At 43.2% G+C, this 26,286-nt stretch overlaps 1 protein-coding gene and 1 long non-coding RNA gene across 3 annotated transcripts in view; both read left to right on the top strand.

Moving 5' to 3' along the window:
• The first annotated feature begins 877 nt into the window (after positions 1-877).
• Positions 878-4,116, top strand: LOC104664271. The gene is made up of 2 exons (XR_748242.2): positions 878-1,233; positions 2,651-4,116. It is a non-coding gene; the product is annotated as an uncharacterized LOC104664271 (long non-coding RNA).
• Positions 4,117-8,373: 4,257 nt separating this feature from the next.
• FYB2 (FYN binding protein 2) overlaps positions 8,374-26,286 on the top strand; it is a 109,268-nt gene continuing 91,355 nt past the window's right edge. For both annotated transcript variants that reach the window (XR_748241.2, XM_010365729.2), the window contains exon 1: positions 8,374-8,594. Coding sequence is in view for 1 of the 2 variants with exons in the window: in XM_010365729.2 (XP_010364031.1) it covers positions 8,586-8,594 (9 nt within the window). In the remaining variant the exon portion in view is untranslated. The remainder of the gene's footprint in view (positions 8,595-26,286) is intronic.

Genomic DNA, 26,286 nt, shown 5'->3' on the forward strand with positions numbered 1-26,286 from the left:
CCAATTTACAGTTATTCCTAGAGCCCAGTACAATTTGCCCATGATGAGAAGATGCACATTCATGGCCAAAATGGAAGATTTGGATATCAGGCTGGGTGCGGAAATGCTTCCCTGTGTGTGAGGCCAGCACACGGCCGCATGGTCTCCTCAATGCTGCCCAGAGCATTATTATATTTCCATATTGGTCTGGAGGCCAAATGAATAGAAACAAGGCATTTAAAAGGGATCTGGGAATGGCCAGAAGTTAACACTCCCACTACAGTGGAGGATGGTTCTACCGTTTCCTGACCCATACATCTCTCAAATCACTTTGGTCCTTCTAAAGGAGGCTTGGCTGTCAAATGAGGCTGACCAGCTATTGAGAAGAAGCTTAGACCTAAAATGAGAAAAGGAAAATAATCCCACCAAATGAACTCTCACCAGAAAGGTAACAAGTTTACTAAAAAACGTTTATTGTAGGTTTAGCACTGAGCTGGGTAGAGAAAGAGTAAGAACCAATTTCTGCCCTTGAAGGCCCCACTGCCTACTTGGCAGAGATAGGTATGGGGCAGAGGGACAAAGGCAGGGTGGTGAGCTGAGCTGCAGTCCAGAGGCTTGGTGTATGGCCCATGCTCAGCAGGTAAGAATACATGTTCTGGATGGGGCTAATCAAAAGCAAATCTCAGCCCTCCCACTGACCAGCCTTGTAGCCTGATCTGTGTGACCCTCATTGCCCTGGGTCTCAGCTTTCTCATCTGTAAAATGGAGGGTGAGTGCCTACTCACAGTTGTTGTGAAAATAAAATGAGTTTGTGCACCAGAAGTTCTTCACACCTAGTCTGATGCAAGCCCACGTAAGAACACTGGTGTTGTCATGATGGATAGCCTCTGGTGACAGTAGTGAAATTCCACCAATAGCTTTGTGGGCCCTGGATTGGGGCTGGAAAGAAAGACTGTGGGGAATGCCACTCGTGATGAGTCTAGCTGACAGTCGGTCTTGGGGGCCCTTGGGAAGCTGCCTTTGAAGATCCTCAGAAATACTTGGGAGGATAGGGAGTTTATGAAGGACTCACAGAGGCTACCATATGGATAGGAATAAAACCAGTTTTGTTGTTGCAAGACCAATTATGGGATGAATGATGAAGGAACTGTGGAAATACAGAACTGAGTAAATCACCTTCTGCTGTCATCAGAGAAGGCTCAATGCAGGGGCATCACTGGCACTAGCTCTGGAAGGTTAAGGGACATGGCACAGGTGGGTAACAGCTATGCAAGGGACAGCATTCCAGGTAGAGAAAATGGGATAGGCCAACATCCAGAGGCCAGATGCAGCATGGAGATCTCAGAAAGGAAGAAATTCAGTCTAGCAGGTGTAGGGAGCCCAGTGATGGGAGCCAAGGCTGGAGAAGCACCAAGGGGCTGATTCTAAAGAGTCTTGTATGTCCTGGGAAGGATTTGGACTTGCCCTTGTAGGCATTAGAGAGTTAGAGGATGTTTCCCATGGTGGAGTGTCATGGTCAGATTTGTCTTGGGAAGATCAATCAGGTAACACTAAGAAGACTCATTTGGTGTGAGGTGGGGGATTGAAGGCAGGGGTACCTCTCCCAGGACTAAACCTACAACCCCCCATAGAGGGGAATGAGAGAACCACATTGATTGAAGAGCTGTTTCTGAGGTCTAGTCATTTCCTGAGGTGAAGCTAGACTCTCATTCTCTTAATGCAAAGATTATGCCTACTTTGTGCCAGTGACAATCGGGCACTCACTGTGGGAATGTGTGCCAAGCAGGCAGGCTCACCAAATGTTGTTGAGTGAGGCATAGTCCACTGCACTTGAGAAGTGAAGGATCAATGGGAGTCAGGAAAGTCCAAGTTTTCTGCTCAGGAAAGAGGATGAGCTTGATGCTGCTCGGAGCAGGCTTAGGGGGTCAGATCATTGCTTAAATCATGGTCTTGTTTGGTTTGAGGTATCTATGAAATACCCAAGGGAGAAATGCAGCAAGTAGTTGGTTTTGTGGGTCACTGTGAGTCCTCAATCCATAGAACAGAGCCTAGCTCAACACACTGAGTAGGTGTTCAATAAATATGTGTTGGATGAATGAGTAAGTACATTCAGGAATGACTGGACTTCATGACGGTCTTTGACAAAGTGGGGGCCCTTGTTATTTTATTCCCTATTTTTTCATAGCACTTGAGGGTATGAGTACTCATATGATTCAGCTGTTTGTTTAGTGTCTTACATCCTAACTAGACTACAGGTTCCACAGGGTGAGAATAGTGTGAATTTTGTTCCCCACTGTGTGTCTTGGTCTAACCTAGACCATAGCAGAAATTAGGTAAGCATTTCCTGAATAGATGAAGAGACACGGATATGGGCATGGGCTGGAGGCAGGTGGGAGCCAAGAGAAAGGAAGGGAGCAGGTGAGCAGGGTGACCACATCAAGCATGGAGCTTCCAGGTTCTGTTGCTTGTTTGTAGCACTCTTCTCTAGACCTCCCAACTCCCTCCTCCTCTTCCACATGCCACACTCCCCAAATCCTGCCCTGATCAAATCCTTTCTCTGAGCTGCTGTTCTGTCATCTGTAAAATGGGGACTCATTATGTGCCCTGCCTTCTTTATTAGCTGGCTGTGAGCATCAAATGAGGTCATACAATTCTACAAATATTTATATAGGTGATTAACTGCCACAGTGATAGATGCCTTTGAACGAATACACTGACCTCCATGCTCAGTTCCGCCTGCCTGATGTGTATGCAGATTGTTCCCCTGTGGCTTGAGTAGCATCTTCTGCTCTAGGAGACAGTGGGAAACAGGATCTCATTGACACAGGCCACCTCCTTTCCCAGGAGCCCTTCATTTTGATGACAAAGCACTCTTACCTTGCAGTATGAACAAGGGCCAAATGGCCTGTCTCATCCAGCATCCTCATTCAGAACTAGCTGACTGAGATCCAACACATGGGGCCATGGTAGTGTGGCCTGCCACATCCCACCTCCCTATAAGCTGTTGCATCAGCTCTTGGCAGTGTGAGCCTGGACTGCTGGCAACTCTGTAATGTAGCTACATGAGGAAGAAAAATAGATATTAAAGCAGAAAAGGAGGTGCAATCCCTAGGGCTGCTTTCAGGATGACAAAGGGTCAGAAACAGCAACTCCTGAGAGCAGGAACCATGCCTTTGCAGACCCTGGGATGTGCACACACACGCCTTAAGTACATGCATGGGAGAGTGCAAAAGTGTGAGAGAGAAGCTTTGCCCCCCACCCCAAGTCCTCATAAGGAGAAACTATTCAAACTCTTAGACTTTGATAGAGCTTTCCAACATATATGAAATCAGCTTCCTAAATTATGAGTCATAAGTCACATACCAATTTCTGTGGTTTGAATGTTTGTGTCTCCTCCAAAATTTATGTTGAAGCTTCAGAGATTCATGCCTTATAAAAGAGCCAGAGAGAACTAGCTAGGCCTTTTTTAGCCCTTCCGTTCTCTGGAAGATGCAGTGCTCAAGGCGCCATCTTGGAAGCAGAGACTGGGCCCTCACCAGACATGGGGCCCTCACTAGACACAAAAACTGCAGTCATCTTGATCCAGTCTCCTCGGCTGTGAGCAATCAATTTATGCTGTTTACAAATTACCCAGTTAAGGTATTTTGCTGCAGCAGCACAAACAGACTAAGATACCAATTGACCTGTGGATTTTGTGGAGAGACCTTCCACTTCTATATCCTAGTACTCTGAGTCTCTGAACATTGCCTTCATGTGGTATGACTATGCCTTGAAGTCCAGACCCAAGAAAAACAAACCCAAAGAGAGATGGGGGTTCCCTGCTTGAGTTTTCTGTCTAAAGACTCACTTTTCTGGGTGATGGAACATGGGAGTGATTGACATTGGAAAAGATTTCTTATTTCCAGGCAAGCTCCATCTTCTTCCCACAGAGGAATGGTGTTCCTTTGATCTCAACAAGACAAGCATATTAGAAAACATCTTAATAATTCATCTGAGTGATGCATACATAATGTAACTGGCATTAATGGGGGAAGACCGTCGCTTTACAAGAACCAGAAGGGTTGCTACATCCCTAGCTCCAAGCACAGCACCTGGCTCAAAGCAGGTGCTGAGATTCTTATTAAAAGACTATTAAAATAAAACCAACTTGTGTTGGTCATGTTTGCTTAGCATTCTTCAAAAAAGCTCTTACTAAATTATTACGCACTTATTAAGATGTTTACTTAGATGAGCACAAAATCGAGATGTGAGCTTCCTTCAAGGTAAAGGAGAAACCAGCTGGACTAAACGTTTTTCAAAAACTGGTAAAATGGAAGCAAGACCTTTCTTGAACCCACACACCTCCAAGATAATTCTAGGCATTTTATCCTTAAATATTTTATCTTTAAATACTTGTATACCTTATATGAATTGTCCCATGTTTCTGTCCTGGTAATCCATCCCTTCCTAGCTTCCCACCTGCCCTGTCTTCTACATGGCTATTATCTTCATTTCAAATCATCCTTTTTACCTGTTTTTTAAATGGTATGCTCCCTCAACCCCTTTTGCAGCTGCCATAGAATGGAGGAAAGAACAATGGATTAGGGCAGGGCAGAGTTCAGATGGAGAAACAGACCTGTACTCTCTGCATGGCCAGGACATCTGCCTAACCTTTCTCAGCCTCACTGTCTTCATTCATCAACCAGAGATAGCATCTCTTATCTCACAAGATTGTCATGAGGAATAGAAGAAAATATATGCAACTGTGTAGCCTGCTACACAATAGACTCTCAATAAATTTAACTTCTTTCATCTTTCCTTCTCTCCCTTTTGAAAGCAGTCAGGATATAAATTATACATAAATAAATTACATATTGTGCTGGAAATCCTCAGAAATGATTAATCTAACCAATAAGAATTTTAATATTAATAATAGGTTACTCTAGCAGCACCAGCCTAACTCTGACAATCAATCGACACAGTCTGGCTTTGTCATCATATAACATACAGTGCTCAAAGTTTACCCTAAAAGAGGTGAGGGTACATGATTTCCCATTTTCAGATCTGTTTTAAGTGCTCCTTTTTTTACATCGGGGTATTCTATTTCACACCATTGCGTATGATACAAAGTGTAAGTAATATGTTTGCTAAGAAATGAAAGACTGAGACATAATAGGAGACACTGCAGAGCTCCAAGCAGAATCTGAGATTGAAAGTAAGGTTTGGAAACATTAAGAATGTGCTGGAAATACTGATTCCTGCTGCTCAGTTCCCTGAAGAATGGATGGGCCCTTTCTGGAGAGTATGGCACGTCATCCCTCTTACGCAGAGGAGCAAACTGGAGCTAGGGCCTTGAATGACTAGAAATATCTAGAAGATGTTGAGCCAAACTTCAGCCTAAGTATCTGCTAAGCTTTCTCATAGGCTACTTTCAAAATTGAGTTTGGAAAATACTGCTTCAAAGAACCCCTGAAGCTCTCTGATTCTGTGAGTTTATGATTCTGTATTTCTCTAAGATTTAAATAGAAGTAAACAGAGCACCTGTGGGCATGGGCTCTGAAGTCAGCCTTCCTGGTCTGAAGTCTCTGATCTTCCACTGGTTGTGTTACCTGAAGAGGCAACATAAATTGTATGGGCCTCAGTTTCCACTGCTGGAAAATTAGGATCATAATAAGGACTAAATAAAGTGATGCTTGCAAGGTCTGGGGCACTGATCCCAGCAGGCAGCAGGTGCTCAGTTAGTCATTTCTTTATCCATGATTAAGTGAACCTTCCTGGCTCTAAGCCAGTAAGTAAAGCTAGCAGGAGGTCACCAAAGCACCTTGGATACAGCAGGATTTCATACATCTTTACTGAATTGAAATATTTATTCATAAGGTATACTGATATCTATTGCCACTTAGGTCAACCCTCAAATTTCCCATCTGAAATTCTCCCCACAATGTCTGCACTTTGTACCTACCTCTTCTGCCTTTACCCTCCCATGTAGCCATGTATGAGTTCTCCTTATAGCAACTGAATACAAGGATCTGCCACTTATGGGATAGAGGCCCGTGAGAAAACTGGGATGATTACAGGGAAATAAAATGATGCTACTTCATTTGTATATCCAAGTGCTACATGGGCACTTTGACAATGACACAGCCATCAACCATTGAGGAGGAGAGGGGAAAGAGGGGAACTGACATTATTGGTGTTTACTTATTGCTAAGCCACCCTATCAAGAGATTTTCCCATGGCCATTAGTCCTTAAGCCAACGCTGCCAGACTCTTATTTACTTTTACAGATGAGAAACATGCATCTCAGAGTTGACTTTCCCCAGACCAACTGCTAGTGGGGAAACTGAGTTTAGCACCTAGAGGATCATAAGACATACAGCAAGGGATTCTCTGCCATTCCAAGAGTCATAGCTCTTAAGCCGACTGACAAAACAGTACCCACCCCTAACAGCTACCAATGATTAGTGCCTAGGAGCTAGCACTGTAGCCCTGAACCAAAGCAAAATGCACAGACCTCCTAGCCCTCCCAGGGAAGAGGAGATGCGAGTCCTGCTGCTCTGCTCCACCCCCTCTGCCAGTGTAGGCTGGCCTGAAGCCACTAGGGGGAGCTCTTGCACTAGGAGCAAAGGGAATTTGACAGCCCAATTGTCAGCGGGGACTGTGGGGAGGGCTCCAAGTTCTCCAGAGAGCTTCCTCCATTGTTTTATTTACAAACTTACACATATAGGAGCGTGAACCAGAGTGCTAAGGGAAAGCTACAGATGACTTTTGGCCTGGGTCCCCTTTAGCTTCAGAAATGGGCCCTCCGACTGACTGGAAGCAGAGTCTACACAGCAGCGTTGGCCAAACTGAGAGTCATGAAGTCAAGAAAGTGCTACCAGTTATTTAATTCAATGGCATGTCATGGCTCAGAGCAAAATGGAAAATATCGGCATGATTACACACAGTAAGAGTGAGTACTGCTTTGGGGAGTTTTTCTTTTAGCCGATGTGTATGTGTGTTGAGGAAGGATGTAAAAGGCACATCTTACTGAGTCATTCATTAATAAAGTTTAAAATACACAGACCTCAAAGGCTTTTATAAAATCCAAACTGCCAGTCCTTGGGCCAGAAGCACTGATGCGGTGTCTTGTCTGGGCCTTGAATGCTGTGTTTTTTGATAGATTCCCAGGCAGCTCTGGTGATCAGTCAGGTTTGGGAATCAGCTGTTAGAGGAAATGGCCCTCAGGTGGGGTCTCCTCACCTGTGCTCCACTCCTCCTCTCCCTGGTCAGGACAGGAGAAGATTTCTAAGAATTTGACAAAGCAAGAAAAGTCACACCTGTTACACATAAAGCAGGGCACAGGCCACCCACTCTGCCCCTCCCCAACCCCGGGAGAGCTGCAAGCCCCCAAACTGGCAACTGAGGCTTGGGTTTCTATCTCCAACTCTGTCAGACAAACAAAAGTGACCCCAGCAAAATAAAATCACTTTAGAGTCGGCCAGATCTGGGTTCCAACTCTGGCCCTTCTACTCACTACCTATGTGACCATGGGTAGGTGTTACCATCTCTCTGAGCCTCAGTTTCCTCACTTTTTTTTTTTTTTTTTTTTTTTTTTTTTTGAGATGGTGTCTCACTCTTTCCCCCAGGCTGGAGTGCAGTGGTATGATCTCGGCTTACTGCAACCTCTGCCTCCCGGGTACAAGCAATTCTCCTGCCTCAGCCTCCCAAATAGCTGGGATTACAGGCACTCACCACCACAGCCGGCTAATTTATTTATTTATTTATTTATTTATTTATTTATTTATTTATTTTTATTTTTTATTTTTTATTTATTTATTTATTTTTTTTTTTTTTTGGTAGAGATGGGGTTTCACCATGTTGGCCAGGCTGGTCTCAAACTCTTGATCTCAAGGGATCCACACACCTCGGTCTCCCAAAGTGCTGGGATTACAGGTGTGAGCCACCGCACCCGGCCATTCTTCTTCACCTTTTAAAATGGGAATCCAAATGCCTCGGTAAATACCAGGCCAAAAACAGGGTGTTCCTTTATATTAGCTCCTTTTCTGGGCTCCACTAAATCCCCCTGTGGGCTTAGGCATGCTGTCCTGTTGGGCTTTGGTTTCCCTGACGGTGAGAAAGGGTTTGTGAAATTAAGTGGTCGTCTGCAAGGGCGGAGCTGGCGGAGGCTGTTACTAACGGGGATCACACTATCCAGCCCGCACGGTCTGGGTCTGTACTAACAGGAGCCTGCCTTCCCCATTCCTCGGCAGCTCCCGCCGCCTGGGCACAAAGGGAAATGCCCTGGAGAGTGAGTGACTGTTAGACCAGCCAGAAGGGAGCAATGGGAAGAGCCGCTTGCTGAGAAGAGGTGGTCTTGGCAGGACTGCAGACAGAGGACTCTCCCCAGCCCCCGGCAGGTGCCGGTCTAAACCAAGCTGGGAGGATGGAGGCCGGCCCTGGCCCAGCCCCAGGCTAGGGAGGAGCCTCGGCTCAGATGGGGCAGGTGGGGAGCCTGGGCTCAGGTGTGTCCTGTGCGAAGTGATTGCTTCCTGGCTGGCAGAGACCGAGGAAAGCGGATTGTTGGCCCCGGGACCCAGCTCTGGGAGGCTGGGCTTGTCTCCCCGACCCTGACTTGGAGGAGAGCAATGGAAGGGGTAAGGCTATCTCAGTTTTGCTGCTGGCTTTCTGCGTGTCTTTTCTTGAAGGTCAAGTTCTTTCCACTTGAGAGCCCTGCGGAAAAACTGCCTGTGCGTCCTGCCTCCTGGGCGGGAATAGACATGTCAGGTGTCAGCCAGTGCGTTTCTGCTCACACTGGCTTTGCTCAGGGCAGGTGGGAGGGAAGAGGAGTGTGCTATGTCCTGTGCCACCTGGAGTATGAGGGGACAGGAGGTGCTGAGGAATGACAGCATGTGGCCCAGCTCTACCCAGCCAGCTGGACTCCTGACCTATTCCCAGATCCTCTGTTGAAGCGCCCGCTGGCTTCTCACTGTGTTTACTTGCCCTTGTGGACTGTATCCGGCCTCTACAGTGATTAGCGGGCCTCCTGGTCAGAGGGCAGTACTTGGTGCTGGGAAACCGGCTGTGCAGTGCCCTTTTGTGGCTTGTGGCTCTAGATTGCGCTCTGTTCCTTGTTAACTGTGTGGCCTGGGGCAAGTGTGCCTGTTACCCTGAGCCCTGGGTCCTTCACTCATGAAAGTGAATTGCTGGTACAATAACTAGTTTGTGAGACTATCAGAGGTGCTTGTATAAATAGAGATGTATGGAAAAGTACCCTGCCCCACGCCAGCATTCCCTGCCCTTTGGATGGCTGAGTGCTGTTGGCATAGTTGGAGACGTCTCGCCTGACTGACCACATCTTCCTTTTTCCTTCTGCAATTCTCCACTCTCCTCTATTTCCGTCTTCAATAAGTCAGTTTCTTTTGATGTGCATGTGTGTGTGTTGCTTCCATACTTTTTTATTATACATTTGGAGTCGAGTAATTTTCTCCCATGAATCATGTGGCTTCTCACTCACATGTTTGGTTTTAAATCAGGACACAGGATATGTTTCAACTTTTGCTGGTCAGGAAAAGCTCTCCTTTGTCTCGGGGCACAGGGCATCTTTATCTCGGTGGCAGATCACTCCAGTCCAAATAGCTGAGTTTTGGAAAGGGGTGAGCAGGGGCATGTTGGGATGACTTCATCTCCCTCCTCTGAGTTCTCCCTGCCACCCCCACCTCTCCTGTACCACTTAGTAAGTTTTGAGAAACTCCTCCTTGATGAGAATGTGCCAGGCTGAATATATGTAGTGTGCCTGTAAGAAAAGGAAACTGACTTACATTTTTGCCATCTCTGATGGGCCAGGATCTGCACTGGCATCCATCATTTCAGTTTATCTGATGACAACACAGTGAGATCTATGCCATTGCCCCATTTATTATAGATGAGGTAACTGACAATGTTATCACTTACTCAGTATCACACAGCTGGCAGCAGAGCTGGGACATGAGCTTACCTGTGTCAGTAACAACTGTTGAGTGCCAACTACAAGCCAAGCATTGCTAGCAAGGATTATAATAGGACAGCAGGAAGAATGTTAGGCAAATTAGATAAAAATGTACAAAAGAGCATGTTTGTTAGCTAATCACATTTTTATGGGATAAACTAATATGATTATATAACTTTCACTGCTCAGAGACAGAAAAAAATCAAAAGAGAAATAAGAGTGGTTTCTCATCTTGAAAGAAAGATTTTTTTTGTTTTCTAAAACTAACAAAATACTCACTTATTCAACATATATTTGTTGAGGACATGTTTTGTGCCGTCTGGTCCTGCTTTGGTGCTGGAGATGCAACAGTGAACCAAATGGTTGAAGATACCTGCCTTCCTAAAACTCATATTCTAGTGAGAGAAGACAAACAAATCTGTGTATGGGTCAAATGGCAGTAAGTGCAATGTAGATACACAAAGCAGGGAAGGGAATAAGGATGGTCAGGCAGGAAGATGGACTGCTATTTTCAATGAAATCGTTTCAAGAAAGGTGTCAATGGAAGGTGGCATTTGAGCAGAAACTTGAAAAAGGTATGGGAAGTAATGAACTGTGTGGATATCTTAGGGAAGAACATTCTACAGAGAAGTAATAGCAGATGTAAAGGCCCTGAGGCAGAAGCTCATTGGTGTGCTCAAGGAATGACTGGAGCTGGAGGAAGTGAAGGAGAGAGTGGTCAGAGAGAGTGGGGTCAGATGATATAGGGCCCTGGAGGCCATTGTTGAAACTTGAGCATTTCCTCTAAGCAAAATGGACAGCCACCTGGGCATTATGGACAGAGCAATGATGCAATCCAACTGACATGTTAAAAGGATCATCTGACTACTGTTTTGAAAATAGATACTAGGGACAGGAAGTGCAGAAGCCAGCCGACCAGGTAGGAGATTATTGCAGTAATCCAAGCAAGAGAGGATGGTGGCTCGACCAGTCTTAGCAATGAAGTGGCTAGAAATGGTCAGATGCTGGAAATAGATTAAAGGTAGGGTCAGCAGGATTTACTAATGGATTGGACAAAAAAAAAAAAAAAAGAAAATTGTTGATGACTCCAAGTTGTAAAGCTAGAACATCTGGAAGAGTGGAATCAAGGTTTACCGAGATGACTTAACACAGAGCAGGTTTCAAAGGAGATTAGGAGTTGGTTTTAGACGTAATATGTTTAGGGGGGCTACACAGGCAGGTTTAGAGTTCAAGGAAGAGGCCCAGGCAGGAGGTATCATCCTGATGATACATCTACATTATCTAGAATAGCACTGGGTGTGTAGTAGATGTTTAGTATGTGTTATACAGGGGATTTAAAAACTTGGCCTCACATTCTCTGACATCTTCCCATGAAGAGATGGTGCCCATGTTCCCATCCCTTGGTTGAAATCATGACTACTTTGACCAACACAGTGTGGTACATGTAACACTCTGTGCTTTCAGAGACTGTGTCATAAAAGGTCATACCCCATCTACCTCATTTATGAGAACACTTACTCTTGCAGCCCTGAGCCCTCATGTGAGTAGTCTATACTCTAGTATTTTCTGGCTGGAGACACGTGATATATACACTCTGGTTGACAGTTCCAGCTAAGCCTAACCTTCTAGCCATTCCTGCAAGACTAAAATCAGTACCCTCCAGACTAGACCAGCCACTGGTGAGATGCAGCCATATGACTTTTATCAACACCCTGTGGAACAGAAGGAGAACTCAGCTGAGCTTCATCCAAATTCCTATCCCACAAAATTGTGAAATACAGAAAAATGTTTTTTGTTTTAGGCCACTCAGTTTTGGGGTGGTTTGTTTTCATTAACAGATATCAGGACAATTAGATATATCCTTTGTTCTGTAGTTATTTAAAAAGTCATTCTCTGTCCATAAACATAAGGTTGAAGTGAACCCTATAGAATTTTGTTTTATTATATAGTTTAGACACCCAAAGAGGTTGATGGAATTTTCTCTTTCTAAATCAGAGGTATAGCCTAGTGCATGCCCTCAGCCAGGTAGGTTTCCACTCAGTTATACAGTCATTGCAAGAGAGAACTGTAGCACTTTTGAGGTGGGAGAGCTGGCCAGTCAGGGAGCTTACAAAATGGTGCTTGAATTTTTGATGAATGAGCATTGGAACTGTAGTTGAAGTATATTTAAGTTTACTTTTGCCTTTTTTTTTTTTTTTTTTTTTTTTTTTTGAGACAGAGTCTCGCTCTGTTGCCCAGGCCGGAGTGCAATGGCCCAGTCTCGGCTCACTGCAAACTCCACCTCCCAGGTTCACGCCCTTTTCCTGCCTCAGCCTCCTGAGTAGCTGGGACTACAGGCGCCTGCCACCACACCCAGCTAATTTTTGTATTTTTAGTAGAGACGGGGTTTCATCGTGTTAGCCAGGATGGTTTCGATCTCCTGACCTCATGATCTGCCCATCTTGGCCTCCCAAAGTGCTGGGATTACAGGCGTGAGTCACCGCGCCTGGCCTACTTTTGCCTCTTATCAGTGATTTGCACAAGTCATGGAATTATAAAATATAGCAGGTGGGAGTGTTCTCAAATACCAACCAGTCTGGAAACTCCCATATTACAGGGAAATTTGAGCCACAGAGACAGAAAATGCCAACACACTTTTTCAACACTACTTATCCAGTGTGCCCCATTTACAGTGGCTGCTCCCTGAATGTTCTTGTTCAATTTGAGGATAAACTCTGAGTCAGATCTCCTCAGTAGACTCTACTCTCAGACCCCATCTTAGAATTTCTGAGAAGTTCTAGATCCCATCTAGTTGTTCAGCTTTGCAGGGAAGAGTGTCAAGGAAACAGACAATTTTCATATTTGATGAAAAGTAGATTAATGGAGGAAGGCACAAGCTTTGATGGAAGCACTGAGAATGGATGCTTGACAAGGGGTGGGGTTCATCCTTGGGCTCCTTAGAGAAGCTGGTGTCTTAACTGAATGTCAGAGGAAGAGGAAGTGGCATTTCATCAGGGAACACTCGAGGGAAGGAGGGAGAGAAGGCAGAAGGGACAGCATGGGTGGAGCAGCAGAAGTAGGTAATATGGCAGGGTGATAGTTGGGGATACTTGGCAGCAAGGTGCTACTAGAGCAGAAAGTTTAAAAAAAGAGTATCCAGAGTGGAATCCCAATAAGTAAATAGGATCTGGATATTGAAAGTCCTTCAATGCCATATATAATTTATCCTGTAAACCAAGAGAGCCACTGAGAGGCTTCACTTCTAAGATGGGAGGTCCAACTAAATATCTCTGAGGTCTTGTCATGCTCTGACATTCTGGGATGGCAGTATGTTCCCGAGGTCATGCATGGCTTCTTTTTGACAGAACCCAGGTCTAAATGTCTGTGAAACCCCACACAGGCTTCAACAGCAATTTTGGAGGGTTTTTCATGAATATTTCCATTTTTAAGGAATAAGTCACAAGACAGGGTAACATCTACACAAGTGGACCTGCTGAGAGGAACTGTACTATAAGGATGGTCTACTGTTAATAAGCTTGTTCTTGGGAGAGTAAACTGGGCCTGGATTAAGTTCAGATAATTTAGGGTGAGGCTTTTTGTGATTTCTGGGAGAATTTCTGAGATGGAGAAAAGAAAAAAATCACACAATTAGTCACAAGTCCAAAAGACGGTATATCCTGTTCATCTTTGCTGAGATGCTGCACTGCAGAGTCCTCTTGAATTGTGTTGTTTAGTCCTTGACACTGACATATTAAGTGACCTTTACTACTGGAGGGCTGAAGTCCTTGCCAGCCAGCCTTATGCAGCAGTGCTGACCTCAGCATTTAGCCTGGCATTACTTTCCCATTGAGTCAAGTCTTCCCTTCTCCAAACCGCACACCCACATTTCCCCTGGGGAGAAATGGTCCTAAAAGCAAAATCTGATCATGTCAGTCTATTGCCAGATTTCCTCCAGTTGTTCCCCATTGCCCACAGAGTAGAGCCCAAGCTCTTTGGCCTGGATGATAGAGCCAAGGCACTCTGGTGCCTGCCCTGCATGCTCTGACTCCAGTCTCCTCACTCCCTGCACCACATCCCTCATGCTCCAGTTTCCTAGCCTGCTGCATCTGCATGTACATTCTCCTCTTCAGAATGCTGAACATCACTTCATTTATGACTCAGCTCAGACAACACCTCCTTGAGAAAACTTCCCTACCCCTTGGCCACAGTTGGTCTTTCCCTGCCTTGCAAGAGACCCCAGACCCTTTGATCAGACCCAGGTCTAGACTGTGAGATCCCAGAGAGCAAGGATTTTGTCTTCTCACAGAGGCAGCAAAGCCTGGCGCTTAAGAGCACACTCTAAACTGGCATGAGTGGTTTAAATTTCTGGCTCTCCTGTTTACTAGCTGTTCAGTGTTGAGCAAGTTAATTAATTTCTCTGTGTCCCAGTTATCTCATTTATAAAGGAAAAATAGTACCTACATCTTAACATTCAACCGAGGTTTGAATAAATTAATACATTTAAAGAGCTTAGAACAGCTCAATGAACTCAAAGGCAGTTAATTCTACAAACAATAACTTACAGTAATAACAGGTGGGCTGTTATGGGTCAAATTGTGACACCCATCCCTCCCAAACTCATGTTGAAGTCCTAACCCCCAGCACCTCAGAAGGTGACCTTATTTGAAGATAGGTTCTTTATAGAGGTGATCAAGTGATATGTTTTGGCTGTGCTCCCACCCAAATCTCATCTTGAATGGTAGCTTCCATAATCCTCATGTGTCATGGGAGGGACTAGGCAGGATGTAATTGAATCATGGGAATGGGTTTTTCCTGTGCTGTTCTCGTGATAGTGAATAAGTCTCACGAGAGCTGACAGTTTTATAGAAGGCAATTTCCCTGCACACACTCTTGCCTGCTGCCGTGTAAGACATACCTTTGCCCTTCCTCCTTTGCCTTCTACCATGATTGTGAGGCTTCCCCAGCCATGTGGAACTGGGAGTCCATTAAGCTTCTTTTTCTTTATAAATTACCCAGTCTCAGGCATGTCTTTATTAGCAGTGTAAGAATGAACTAATACATGAAGTTAAAGTGAGTTCGTAAGTAGGCACTAATCCAGTATGACTGGTGTCCTTATAAAATGGGGGAATTTGAACCTGGAGAGATGCACAGGGGTGAGACAATGTGAAGATACAGGGAAGACACCATGTGAACATGAAGACAGCCATCTATAAGCCAAGGAGAGAGGTCTGGTACAGATCCTTCCCCCACAACCCTAGAAAATAACCAACCCTGCTAGCATCTTCGTCTTGGACTTTTGCCTCTAGAACTGTAAGGCGATACATTTCTCTTGTTTAAGCCACATAGTCTGTTGTGCTTGCTGTGATAACCCTAGCAACTAATAAATGAACCATATCAACAAATAAAATAAGAGAATTTATGTAAATAATTGTGCACTCTCTTCCCCCATCAACCTGGGAGGTGTTTTATATCATGTGGCTATTTTGACCGTTCCCAAAACGACAGCTGTGCTTATCTCTTCAGTGAAGAAATCTGAGAAGTATTTATTACCCCTCGGCATGGAAAATGGACAGAAAAGATCCTGCGACCATGGTCAGTATTCCTCCCTGATCACTGACTTCCGGGTTTTAGCTTTTCACATCTGTAAAATCCGAAATAACAAGCCCCTGGGAGATTTTTAGAGATTAATCAAAATAATGAAACATTTTGTTAGGACCTATTAAATACAGAGAAGTTACGAATAATGTGTTTCAGAATAATAATTAAGCAATTTTGTATTATAATACTGGAAAAAGTGAGGTTGTATTCATTACTTTTCACTGTATTATTACTGCTAGCCATCTTTCCCATTTTACAGATAGAGTAGAATCAGTATTCAAATTCAAATGTGCCTACCTCCAGAGTCCCCATCCCTAACCATTAGTTTGGTTCTTTTTACCGTAGTGAGGGTGAATCGTATATAGGACAGAGGTTTTAAAAAAAACTTTAAACTGGAAACCTGAATTTGAGTCTAGGTCTGCCATCTACTTGGAATGTGACCTTGAGCAAATAATTTATCTTCTCTGAGTTTCAGACTTCCCATCTCTAAGTGTGACTAGTAATAACTATTTGTCTATAAAATTATATAGAGTAATGTATTTGAAAGTACTATGAAAAGAATAAAATCCTAGACTAATATTTATAGTTGTTGATATAATCAAAATTCTCCAATCCAAAATTGTAGCAGAGCTGACATTAGAATTCAAACCACTTTCTGAGCCCTCTACCCTCCACTTTTGATGAATTAGCCAATGGCTCACCTCAAAGCCCAGAGTGTGATCTTAGACAAGAAAGAGAAAAAGAAGGAAAAAAAAGGTTGGGAACGGTTTTTAACAACTGAAAAGTTGATACAGAAAAACAAAGCAGCATTATCACTTAAACTTTAAAAAGATTAACAGGGAAGAACCACTTTCCACACCTTTTTAAAAAATCATACAAAAGTGTGTGTTGCTGCTGGTTTTGTTTGTTTGTTTGTTTGTTTTTTGTCCATTACAACAACTTTTCTCCAAGTTGTGGTATGGATGAAATAACATTGGATTGGGAGTCTCAAGACCTCTGGGTGACTTTGGTCTTTGCCACTCATGCCTGTGCCCTTAGGCAAATTATTTCACCTTGGTGGGTCTCAGTTTCCATCTCAAAAAAAAAAAAAAAGAGACCATTGGAAACTTTAGGCTATGGAAAGAGGTTTGAAAAGGGGAACTCAGAACGGGAGGCATGCAAGGGTGGTGCTGGCTCGAGGCTCATCTGTCTTGTCCCATTGACTGTCTTGAGTCATGGCCCACCTGGAGTGAGGGCTGGTATCATCTCAACAATGGCTGGGTTGTTGACTAACTGCCTGGAGGTAATCTCTGGAATTTCACAGCTGGGTCGCCATGGGCTGGTTTGTTTCAAGATTAGCCCCTGGAATTTCTAAGTAAGTACATAATTAGATAAGCTGGCAGTGCAAGGGAGTGTCAGGTGAGAAGGGAGGGAGTTTTAAAGTGTGTTTCAAGGCTGAAAGCAAGAAAGGAAAAAGTTTTAAAATGCATTTTGAAGCTAAACTTCTTGGTTACAATACCACTATTCTAGAGTTTCTGAGAGAGAGGAACTCTTATAGAATGTGTGCTTTAAAGCTTCAGCTTCTGGGTTTGAATCCCAGTGCTACCACTTTTTGGCTGTGTGAACTTTGGCAAGTTATTTGACCTCTCTGATTCTCCATGGAAGTGCCTACCTGCCTGATGATGGTCCCTCCCCTAGAGTTTCTATGATTTAATATATAGAGAACACTTAGAATCATGCCCAGTGCATACGTGTGCTCAGTGAGTGTTAGCTGTTGCTGCTGCTGCTGTTGATGATGATGATATCCACTGAAGGATTCACCATCTACTGAGAAATAGAAAAGTAAATAGATATTGATAATAAAAGATGGTAAATACAGTGATAGAGAAACACACAGGATATGAAGGATCATGGAAAGGGGGAATATATTCAAAATACAACTCCCTTCCAAAAAATCGGAAAAGTACAGTATCACCCAACATCAGAGTCTTACTATTTCCTCTTGTTAATTAACCCAAAGAAAAATCTCTGTTAATGTTCCATTAAGCTGTGCGTTCCAGGCAGCACTGCCTGATGCATTTTGCCCTTCAATTATTCTGGCTCTTTACATGAAACTGGCATCTCTTAGCTAAGTAACAAAATCTGACCCAGTGCCCATATGACCAACTCAAGGCCATCTCCATTTGGTTTTCTTAGCCCTTTATTTAAAGAAAAGTCTTGCTAAAGTCCTCTTTGATATTTTTCAGATTTTGCTGAGAGAAAAATGTAGCCTCTGGGAGGGAGTGGAAAATGGGTGTGTGAATTGAGTCTAAGTCTAAACAGAGCAGAACTAAATGTTTACAGAGTGGGTCCTGTGCCCGTTGTTAGCTAGCCTGGGTTTGGAAACAGAGGGGAGTGAGGAAAAGAGGGTAACTTCATAGGGTAGTTTCACAGAATGACTAGAGCCAAGGGATGCAGACTGGAGTGAAAACTCCAAGAAAACTTCATGGAATGAGTTCATGTCTGTGAGTGCAGAAGAAGGAGGCAAAATTGGAGCATTTCTGTTACTGGAAACTAAAATGCCATCTAACAGAACTGATTCAATTTTTCCATCTGAAACCATCAGGTTGATTAATTCTGAACATATTTACTGAACATGTACTCTGCCACAGTCATTTCATCACTAAAAATCACCATGATCATCATGATAATCATTGTCTTCCTCTTCCTCCTTCTTTCCCTCTTCCCCCTCCTCTTTCTCTTTCTTCTCCCCTTCCTCCTCCTCCTTTCTCTCTTCTCTCTTTATCCACATCACAACTATCTTCATCAGAATATCATTATTGTGGGTCTGCTTTGTGTCAGGCACCAGGCCAAGGTTAATGTCTATGGCAGTTCTAGGATGTGAAAAGCTGTATCCCCATTTCACTCATCAGGAAGTAGGAAAATAGAGAACTGAAATAGCTTTGTAAAGGTGACAGAGACAGAATTTGTAGAGGTAGGATTTCACCCTAAGACTTTTAAATCCAAAGCCCATGTTCTTAACCCTATTGCTATACTTGAAGTTGCTCCTAGTCTAGGGAGGAAGGGGAAGAATGTAAAAAACAATTTTTTTACATTACCCCTACTATAAAGTGTAATAAACACCACAGTAGAGGAGGTATAGGAGCTCTAGGAGCACAGGGGAGTGGCCACCCCTCACTGCATCCCTGATGGAAAGTTTCCTCGGGGACTTGCAGTTGGGTTGAGTCAAGTAAAACAAACATTTTTCAGACAATAAACATGGGTAAGAGCATTCTGGAAAGTGAGTGACATGTGTGCAAAAGCATGGAGGCATTTGTTCCTCCAGCAAATATTCACAGTGTCTTCTCTGCTCTGGTCACTATGTTAGGAAACCCAAGGGGGAATTAAAGAAGAGTGAATCTAGTGAAGTGGGTGAACTAGAAAAGGTAAGACTGGAGGTAGAGAAAAAAAATATTCAGAGGGAGAGATAAGAGGAAAATAGCTGTTAATAGTATACTTATATTATGTTTTGCAATTTACAGTGCATTTTCACATGTCTAGAACACTACCTCGTACATAGTTGGCATCGAATGAATGATCTCTGTAGACCTTTAAAGTTACCCATTTGCCTAGAAGTTCTGTGAGAACAGAGAACATTTGTTCACCACTATCACCACTGAAATCTGCAGTGGGGCCACTGAGTTGCACAACTCCAATAGGTGCTGTTTACATGGTGGCCAATGAGAATGGTCTCTGTGATCACAATGTGAATAGTGAGGTAGAACTATTATATGCTATATTTATATCTATATATGAGTATGTGTGTGTGTAACAACATAATAGATGTACAACTTGGTGGCTTGGGTTCATATCTTATATAGAGGATTAACATTTATTGATTAAGCTAATTAATGAGAAGGAAGGCAGGAAGTCTAGACAGAGATTGCCATCATTCAGCTTCTTCTCCATGCAAGGATCGTTAGTGAAATCTCTGCTGTAAACCAGCATATCCATTTCATAGATGGAGATGAGATATAATGTGACTGCCTTAGAATACAGATCTATTCAGGGTTCTCCTAGCTAATGCTTTTCTACTGCAGCATACAGTACACAGTTTCTCTTTAAAGCCATCAGTGCATGGTTTTCTTCAAAGGGCCAAGGATGCTTCTTTCCTAAGAAACCAGCTGGGCTGCAGAATGTGTTGCTGGCCCCTCACAGCTGGCAACCTCCCAAGGTGAAGGAAATTGGGAGCTGGTGCCAGGAGTCTTTGTCAGGTATTGGTGTGTAACTAATTGCTGCTGTAAACATTTCTCACAAGAAGGTCTGGCTTTGCAAGTTCTTGGAGGAAAGAAGATCCTGAGGTTTACTGAGTGGATTAGAAGAATACATATTTGGAAAGCAGAAAGACTGTCAAGCATCAATTTTGGCAGAAAATATTTTGTCCCAGATAAAGGGTCTTTCAAACACCCTTTAGTTGCATTTCTTGACTGCTTACAGCCAAGAATTGAGGCTGTAGGAGTATGCTAGAAAGAGCTAGGGGATCGAGGTCAGTAGGTCTAGTTCTGCTATTTACTAGCTCTTTGATCTTAGGCAAGTAAGTTGACTTGACCCCTCCAGCTTTAATTTCTTCATCTGTAAAATGGAGTTCATCACTTCTTTAATGTTGTATAGTGGCAGAGTAAACAAAATAATGTATGAAAAGGGCCTAACCCAGTGTGGTATAGTAAAACAATCTTGAGTATTGGAATCCGACCTCGTTGTTAAATCCAAACTTACTTCTTGACAACAATGCAAACTTTGACAACACCAGTAATAATAATGATGACAATAATAATCATAAGTAGCTAACATTTCTGGAAAATATACTATGTACCAAATACTGTGATTCACACTTGGATTGTCTGAATTAATTGGCAATACGGTGAATACTATTATTGTTGCCATTTTATTGATGGGAATAAAAGTTAAAATCATCTAGCTGAAAGTGAAAGGGCAGGGATCCCAACACAGAAGATCTGATTCCAAAGTCCAGAGCATGGTTTTCAATCCCTAAGCTAAACTTATTTTCTCTCCAAGCCTCAGTTTCTTTATCTATAAAATGGTAATACCAATGCTGACCAATCTCGGTGGGTTGTTAGAAGAATCCAAGGTTCTGTCTCAGAATTGTAGATGCCACTGCATCTACTTCAGTGGCGCAAGCTCAGTAATTAGTGGGGTGCGGTAATGGGTGACATGGAAGTAGCAGAGGCGAGAATGATGAGCATGATGATAATGATTGGCACTCCAGATCTTAAAAATGATTTCCATTGCTATTATTGGAGAAATAGGTTCCTGAATAGACAGAAAACCAGACAGGGGCTCCTTTATCTTCTTTAAAAAGCAAAAACATCTAACACCTGTAAAACCTGCCCCAAGTGCATTTAGAATGGTGTCTCTGATTTCTTTTACTGTTTTTTCATGCAGCTGGGACTGTAATATAGAAAACAAATCTAAGAAATTAAAATGGCCACATCGACTGAGGAGTTTACATCATAGCTGTGGAGTAAAAGCAATAAAGTGGCTCAAAGAGGTTATTCAACCCTTCTTTTTTCAGTGTTCATTAAATAGCACTTTAAATAAAACTGTCATAAACCTAAAAGACACTGAGTGACTGTTCTGTCTGCAGCAGGAGAGGGCAGCAGGGAGAGCAGGAACCCCTTTCAAATAAGGACGCTCTGTGGTTGGTTTTTCCAACTCCCTGGCAGGCAGTTTCTAGTGAAGCCTCCTGTTCCTGCCCCAAGTTGCAATGCTGAGTGAGTGTGGGTCATGTAATCAGGGATGGGCTGTAATTGGGTTGTTGGAGGACTTGGCATGTTTGCAGAGATCATAAATTCTGACTTCAGGCCCTGATCCCCAGACTGCCAACCAAGTTAAACTTGAGCCTTTTGCTGAAAGCTACATTTTGAACTTGGCACCTGAGGGTATATATGGCCCAAGTTTTCTTCTGAAACCCTTACTCTCACCACAAAATGCAGTTAAATGCTGCTTAAGTTTTAGTTCTTGAAACAATATCAAGCCCATAGCATTTTTTTTTTTTTTTTTTTGGCTGATTTCCTAAAAGACATCATAAACCCCGTTTGTTTGCAATGAATAGTTATCTCCCTTTGTTTTTCACTTCACTTTGGGAGTTCTCTATAGGCCTGTGCCTTGAGTGACAGAATTTGAAGGTTACAAAATATCATTTTGATATTCATGATCTCCCCGTATATTCTGGGAAGGAATTTGGAACCATAAATATGTAAATTTGTGTTATTAAGTTTATTTCTAGTGGCCTGTGAGATCTTTCAAGGGGCCACCCCAGCCCTATTTCTCCTTCTCATCTCACATTTCAGCCACACTCCCCACTCCAGAAACCCACACATGCCAGACTCTCTCAGGTTCAGGTCTTTGAAATGCCATCTCCTCTACCATTACTTTCAATGGCAAAAAAACACAATTACTTTGCACTAACCTAATATAATCTCATTCCCCCTTTTGACAGCCAAGTTCCTATTTGTTCTTTATGTCTGTCTCACTTTCTCTGGGAAGTTCCCTCTGTCCTCAGTCTGGTTAGGTGTTCCCTGTCCTGCCTCTGGTGCTGCTCCATCACATCAGGGACCTCAAGGTGATGTCATCATCTGTTTATGTGTCCATCCTTTCCATGAGACTGTGAACCCCAGGACGGCAAGGCCTGTGTCTGCCTCATTCATTTATGTTACCTGTAGTAGGCATACAACAAATAATTGTTGGATGAGTCTGGAAAAGATGAGGGAAAACACTGTTATTAAGGAAAAGGCATGTTGTATAGCAAAGAGTTGATTTTAAAACATCACAGGTGTATTAGTCCTTTTTAATGCTGCTGATGAAGGCATACCCAAGACTGGGCAATTTATACAGGAAAAGGTGTTTAATGTACTTACAGTTCCACATGTCTGGGGAGGCCTCACAATCATGGCAGAAGGCAAGGAGGAGCAAGTCACATCTTACATGGACGGCAGCAGGCAAAGAGAGAACTCATGCAGGGGAGCGCCTCTTTATAAAACCATCAGATCTCGTGAGACTTACTCACTATCATGAGAGCAGCACAGGAAAGACTTGCCCCCATGATTCAATTACCTCCCACTGCATCCCTCCCACAACACATGGGAATCCAAGGTGAGATTTTGGTGAGGACAAAGCCAAACCGAATCAACAGGCTTTGGTGTCAGGGCTGGGTTCAGATCTTGGCTCAGCACTCATTTACTATGTGTCCTGGCAAGCTTCAGAAAGCTCTGATCCTGACTTTTGTCATCATCTTCACGGGGCGGGGGCAGAGCTCAGAAGCCAATTGTAAGGATTATGGTAATTGAGGCAACATACACATACTACTATATGCAGTGCCTGGAAATGCATTAACATAATAAGTCAACGCACCTTTCATTTTCTTTTATCTAGAATTATTCCTAATTTTTCCCCAGTTACCCCACCCACAAATATACAACAAATGCTTTCTAATCTGCTCAGTTTAATTCAAAAGAACACGTATTGTCCATCTACTCTCTGTGTGCCTAGGCACAGAGACAGAAGCACAAGTGAAAACACACAATCTGATCCATATGTGCGAGTGGGGTGTGGTAAAGCAGACACATGCAGATCACTTTAATCAATAAAATTAGGTAGGTGGAAAGACAGAGGGAAGCAGAAGGTACTAAAATGGAGCAAGTACACACGCTTGGCCCAACCTAAGAACTGGAAAAGGCTGCTGGGAGGGATTGGCAACTCCTAAATCTCAAAAGATGAATATGTTTAGCCAGGCAAATAAAGGTAGGAAGGGCATTCGGGGCAGGGGCAACAGCAGATGCACAGAGGCAAGTTCAATTTTACTGGAGGGGTGAGTTAGAGGCAGGAAGTGGTGGGAAATGAAGCTGGAGATGTAGACAGGAAAAGATCAGAGAAGACCTTATGTGTTTGGCTAAGGAATGTATAATTTACTAACAAGGTAACAGGGAGCCATTGAAAGGTTTTAAACAGAGGAGTGGCATGATTGAACCTGCACTTGATTGATTGATTGATTGATTGAGATGGAGTCTCACTCTGTCACCCAGGTCGGAGTGTAGTGGTGCCATCTCGGCCCACTGCAACATTTGCCTCCTGGGTGAAAGCCATCCTCCCACCTCAGCCTCCCATGTAGCTGTGACTACATGCATGCACCACAATGCCTGGCTAATTTTTTTTTTTTTTTTTTTTTTTTTTTTTTTTTTTTTTTTTTTTTTTTTTTGGTATTTTTAGTAGAGATGGGGTTTTACCATGTTGGCCAGGCTGGTCTTGAACTCCTGACCTCCAGAGATCTGCCCACCTTGGCTTCCCAATGTGCTGGGATTACAGGTATGAGGCACTGCACCCGGCCTGAACCCGCCTTGAGATGCATCATTGGCATAAAATTAATTTGTAGTTCTCAAAGAAAGCCTTTTAAAAGATCATCCTGGCCGGGCGCATTGGCTCATGCCTGTAATCCCAGCACTTTGGGAGGCCAAGGCGGGCAGATCACGAGGTCAGGAGATCGAGACCATCCTGGCGAACACGGTGAAACCCCGTCTCTACTAAAAATACAAAAAAAAAAAAAAAAAATAGCCAGACGTCGTGGCGGTCGCCTGTAGTCCCAGCTTCTCCGGAGGCTGAGGCAGGAGAATGGCGTGAACCCAGGAGAAGACGGAGCTTGCAGTGAGCCGAGATCGCACCACTGCACTCCTGCCTGGGCGACAGAGCGAGACTCCGTCTGAAAAAAAAACAAAAAACAAAACAAACAAACAAAAATCATCCCCTCTGGAGGTTATTCATTTCATTCGCTGTTAGTTTGGTAAATACTTATTGAGTATTACTAGGAGTAAATTTTCATGCTTGAACTTGTGGGCTCTACAAAGATGAGTATGTGTTTCTACCTGACCTCAAGGAGTTCATGGAATATAGGGCAGATGAAGCATCTACTGGAATAATTGTAGGAGGATATGGAAAGTGGCAAGGGGCATAAGGCTAAAAGAGATTTGCAGATGAAGTGCTAGAAGACATGTTTTCCAACCTATTCCTTGAACCAGGTGCTGAGCTGGCCACACAGTAAGCACTCAAGGTGCTTCATAAAATATAGACTCCCCGGAACTTCTGTTTCAGTGGGGCAGGCTCAGGAGTCCCCAGGATATTCCCATGCACAGCCAGGATTAAGAACCATTACCAGAAGAGGTCTGAGGAGAGAGAGGTTAAGTTTTGAAGGGGCCATTGATGGCAGAAGCATGTAAGCTGTGCCTAGAAGAATGAGTAAAATTTGGACAGTAGATTTCGTGCAAAGACATTCTGGACATGCCAGAATGTGAAGCATGTGGCATGATGGCAGGTGAAGCGTGGTCTGTGATGGGATGCAGGAAAACATGACCTACACTAGAGGGAGCCCAGGAGTTCTACGTGACTGCAACATAAAGCCGTGTAGTGGCGGTTTGGCACCAGATCAAGGAGGTGAAGGAATTAGCACTTTAACTGATAGATACTTGTTAAACACTATTATTTTTATTTTTAGTGGAGTGACATTTTAGAATGGAATTGTATTTTAGAGCCATCAGATCCCTGCAACATTTTTGTGTGAGGCTGGGTTACCAGTTAGAAAATGATTGCAAAAATCTTAAGTAGCAGAAGACAGCCAGCTGAACCAAGGAATAACTATCAGTCCAGCTGCCATTGATTATGCCTGGAGCTGAATAATTATTTTGCTTTTGCTTTTTCTTTCTTAAAAAAAAGTGAGGAAGTGGATAGGGAAAAGTTCATGATCTCATTACCCACAATTCCAAAATCCAATAAGCTCTGAAACCCACTAATTTTTCGTAACTTTTTTGGTTTCCAAAGCCTGCCTGAACCAACATGAGACAATTTATGATCTTTATTTATCTTGCATTATATGAACATTAATATATTTTACTACAGAAATGGTAACATGTTTGATCACAGCATGCTGTCTCAGACCACACTAGGGTTTACATATACAGAATTTGTAATATATTACCTTTCTGAAATTGGAAAAAATTTGAATTCCAAAGTATATCTGGTCAGAGGATTTTGTGTAAAGATTATAGACTTAAATTAGTGATGAAAACTAAATCTGAAAGAATCCAAGCAATGTTTCAAAGAAAGAGGAAGACATGAAGACTGAGCTCTTGTGCAGGGAAAGAAATGGATAGAAGGGGTTTTATAGAGAGGGTACAAACACACACATTTTCATGTTGATGCTAGGAAGATGATTGTGTTGATGTCAATGTACTATTGGAATTCTTGTATGAAAGTTCTAATGGCCCTGTAATTGGTGATAGATGGACAGAAAGGCCCTTATGACAAGGAGTGCAGGCAGTTGCAGACAAGAAAGTGGCAAAGTGATATGATCTCAAATCCACTGAAGGGTTCCCTGCACCAAAATATTTCCTTCTCTCTTATTGCCTTGAAAAGGCAACTGAGATTCTTCACTACTTAGTTGAATGAACGCTTTGAAGGCCCTAAACTTTTGAAGGCTCCTGGGAAGAATAATGGCTTTCTTCCTCCTGTTCCACTAATTTTATGCTCTAGCTGCTCCAATCTGAAAATACGATGGACCTGCGCACCTCCATGCCTTTGTCTATGCTGTTCCTTTAGCCTAAAATGTCTTCATAGCCCTTTTCTCCCCAATGGAAACTCACTCATCCTTCAATCTTACTTCCTTTGGGAAGGATTTCCTGAATGGGCCAAGTTAAACTAATTCTTCACTATATTTTCATTGATTGCATGCATAGTACTTATAGTGAGGTAATTGCTTGCAT

The sequence above is a fragment of the Rhinopithecus roxellana genome, chromosome 12, assembly GCF_007565055.1.
Source record: "Rhinopithecus roxellana isolate Shanxi Qingling chromosome 12, ASM756505v1, whole genome shotgun sequence".
NCBI classification, from domain to species: Eukaryota; Metazoa; Chordata; class Mammalia; order Primates; family Cercopithecidae; genus Rhinopithecus; species Rhinopithecus roxellana.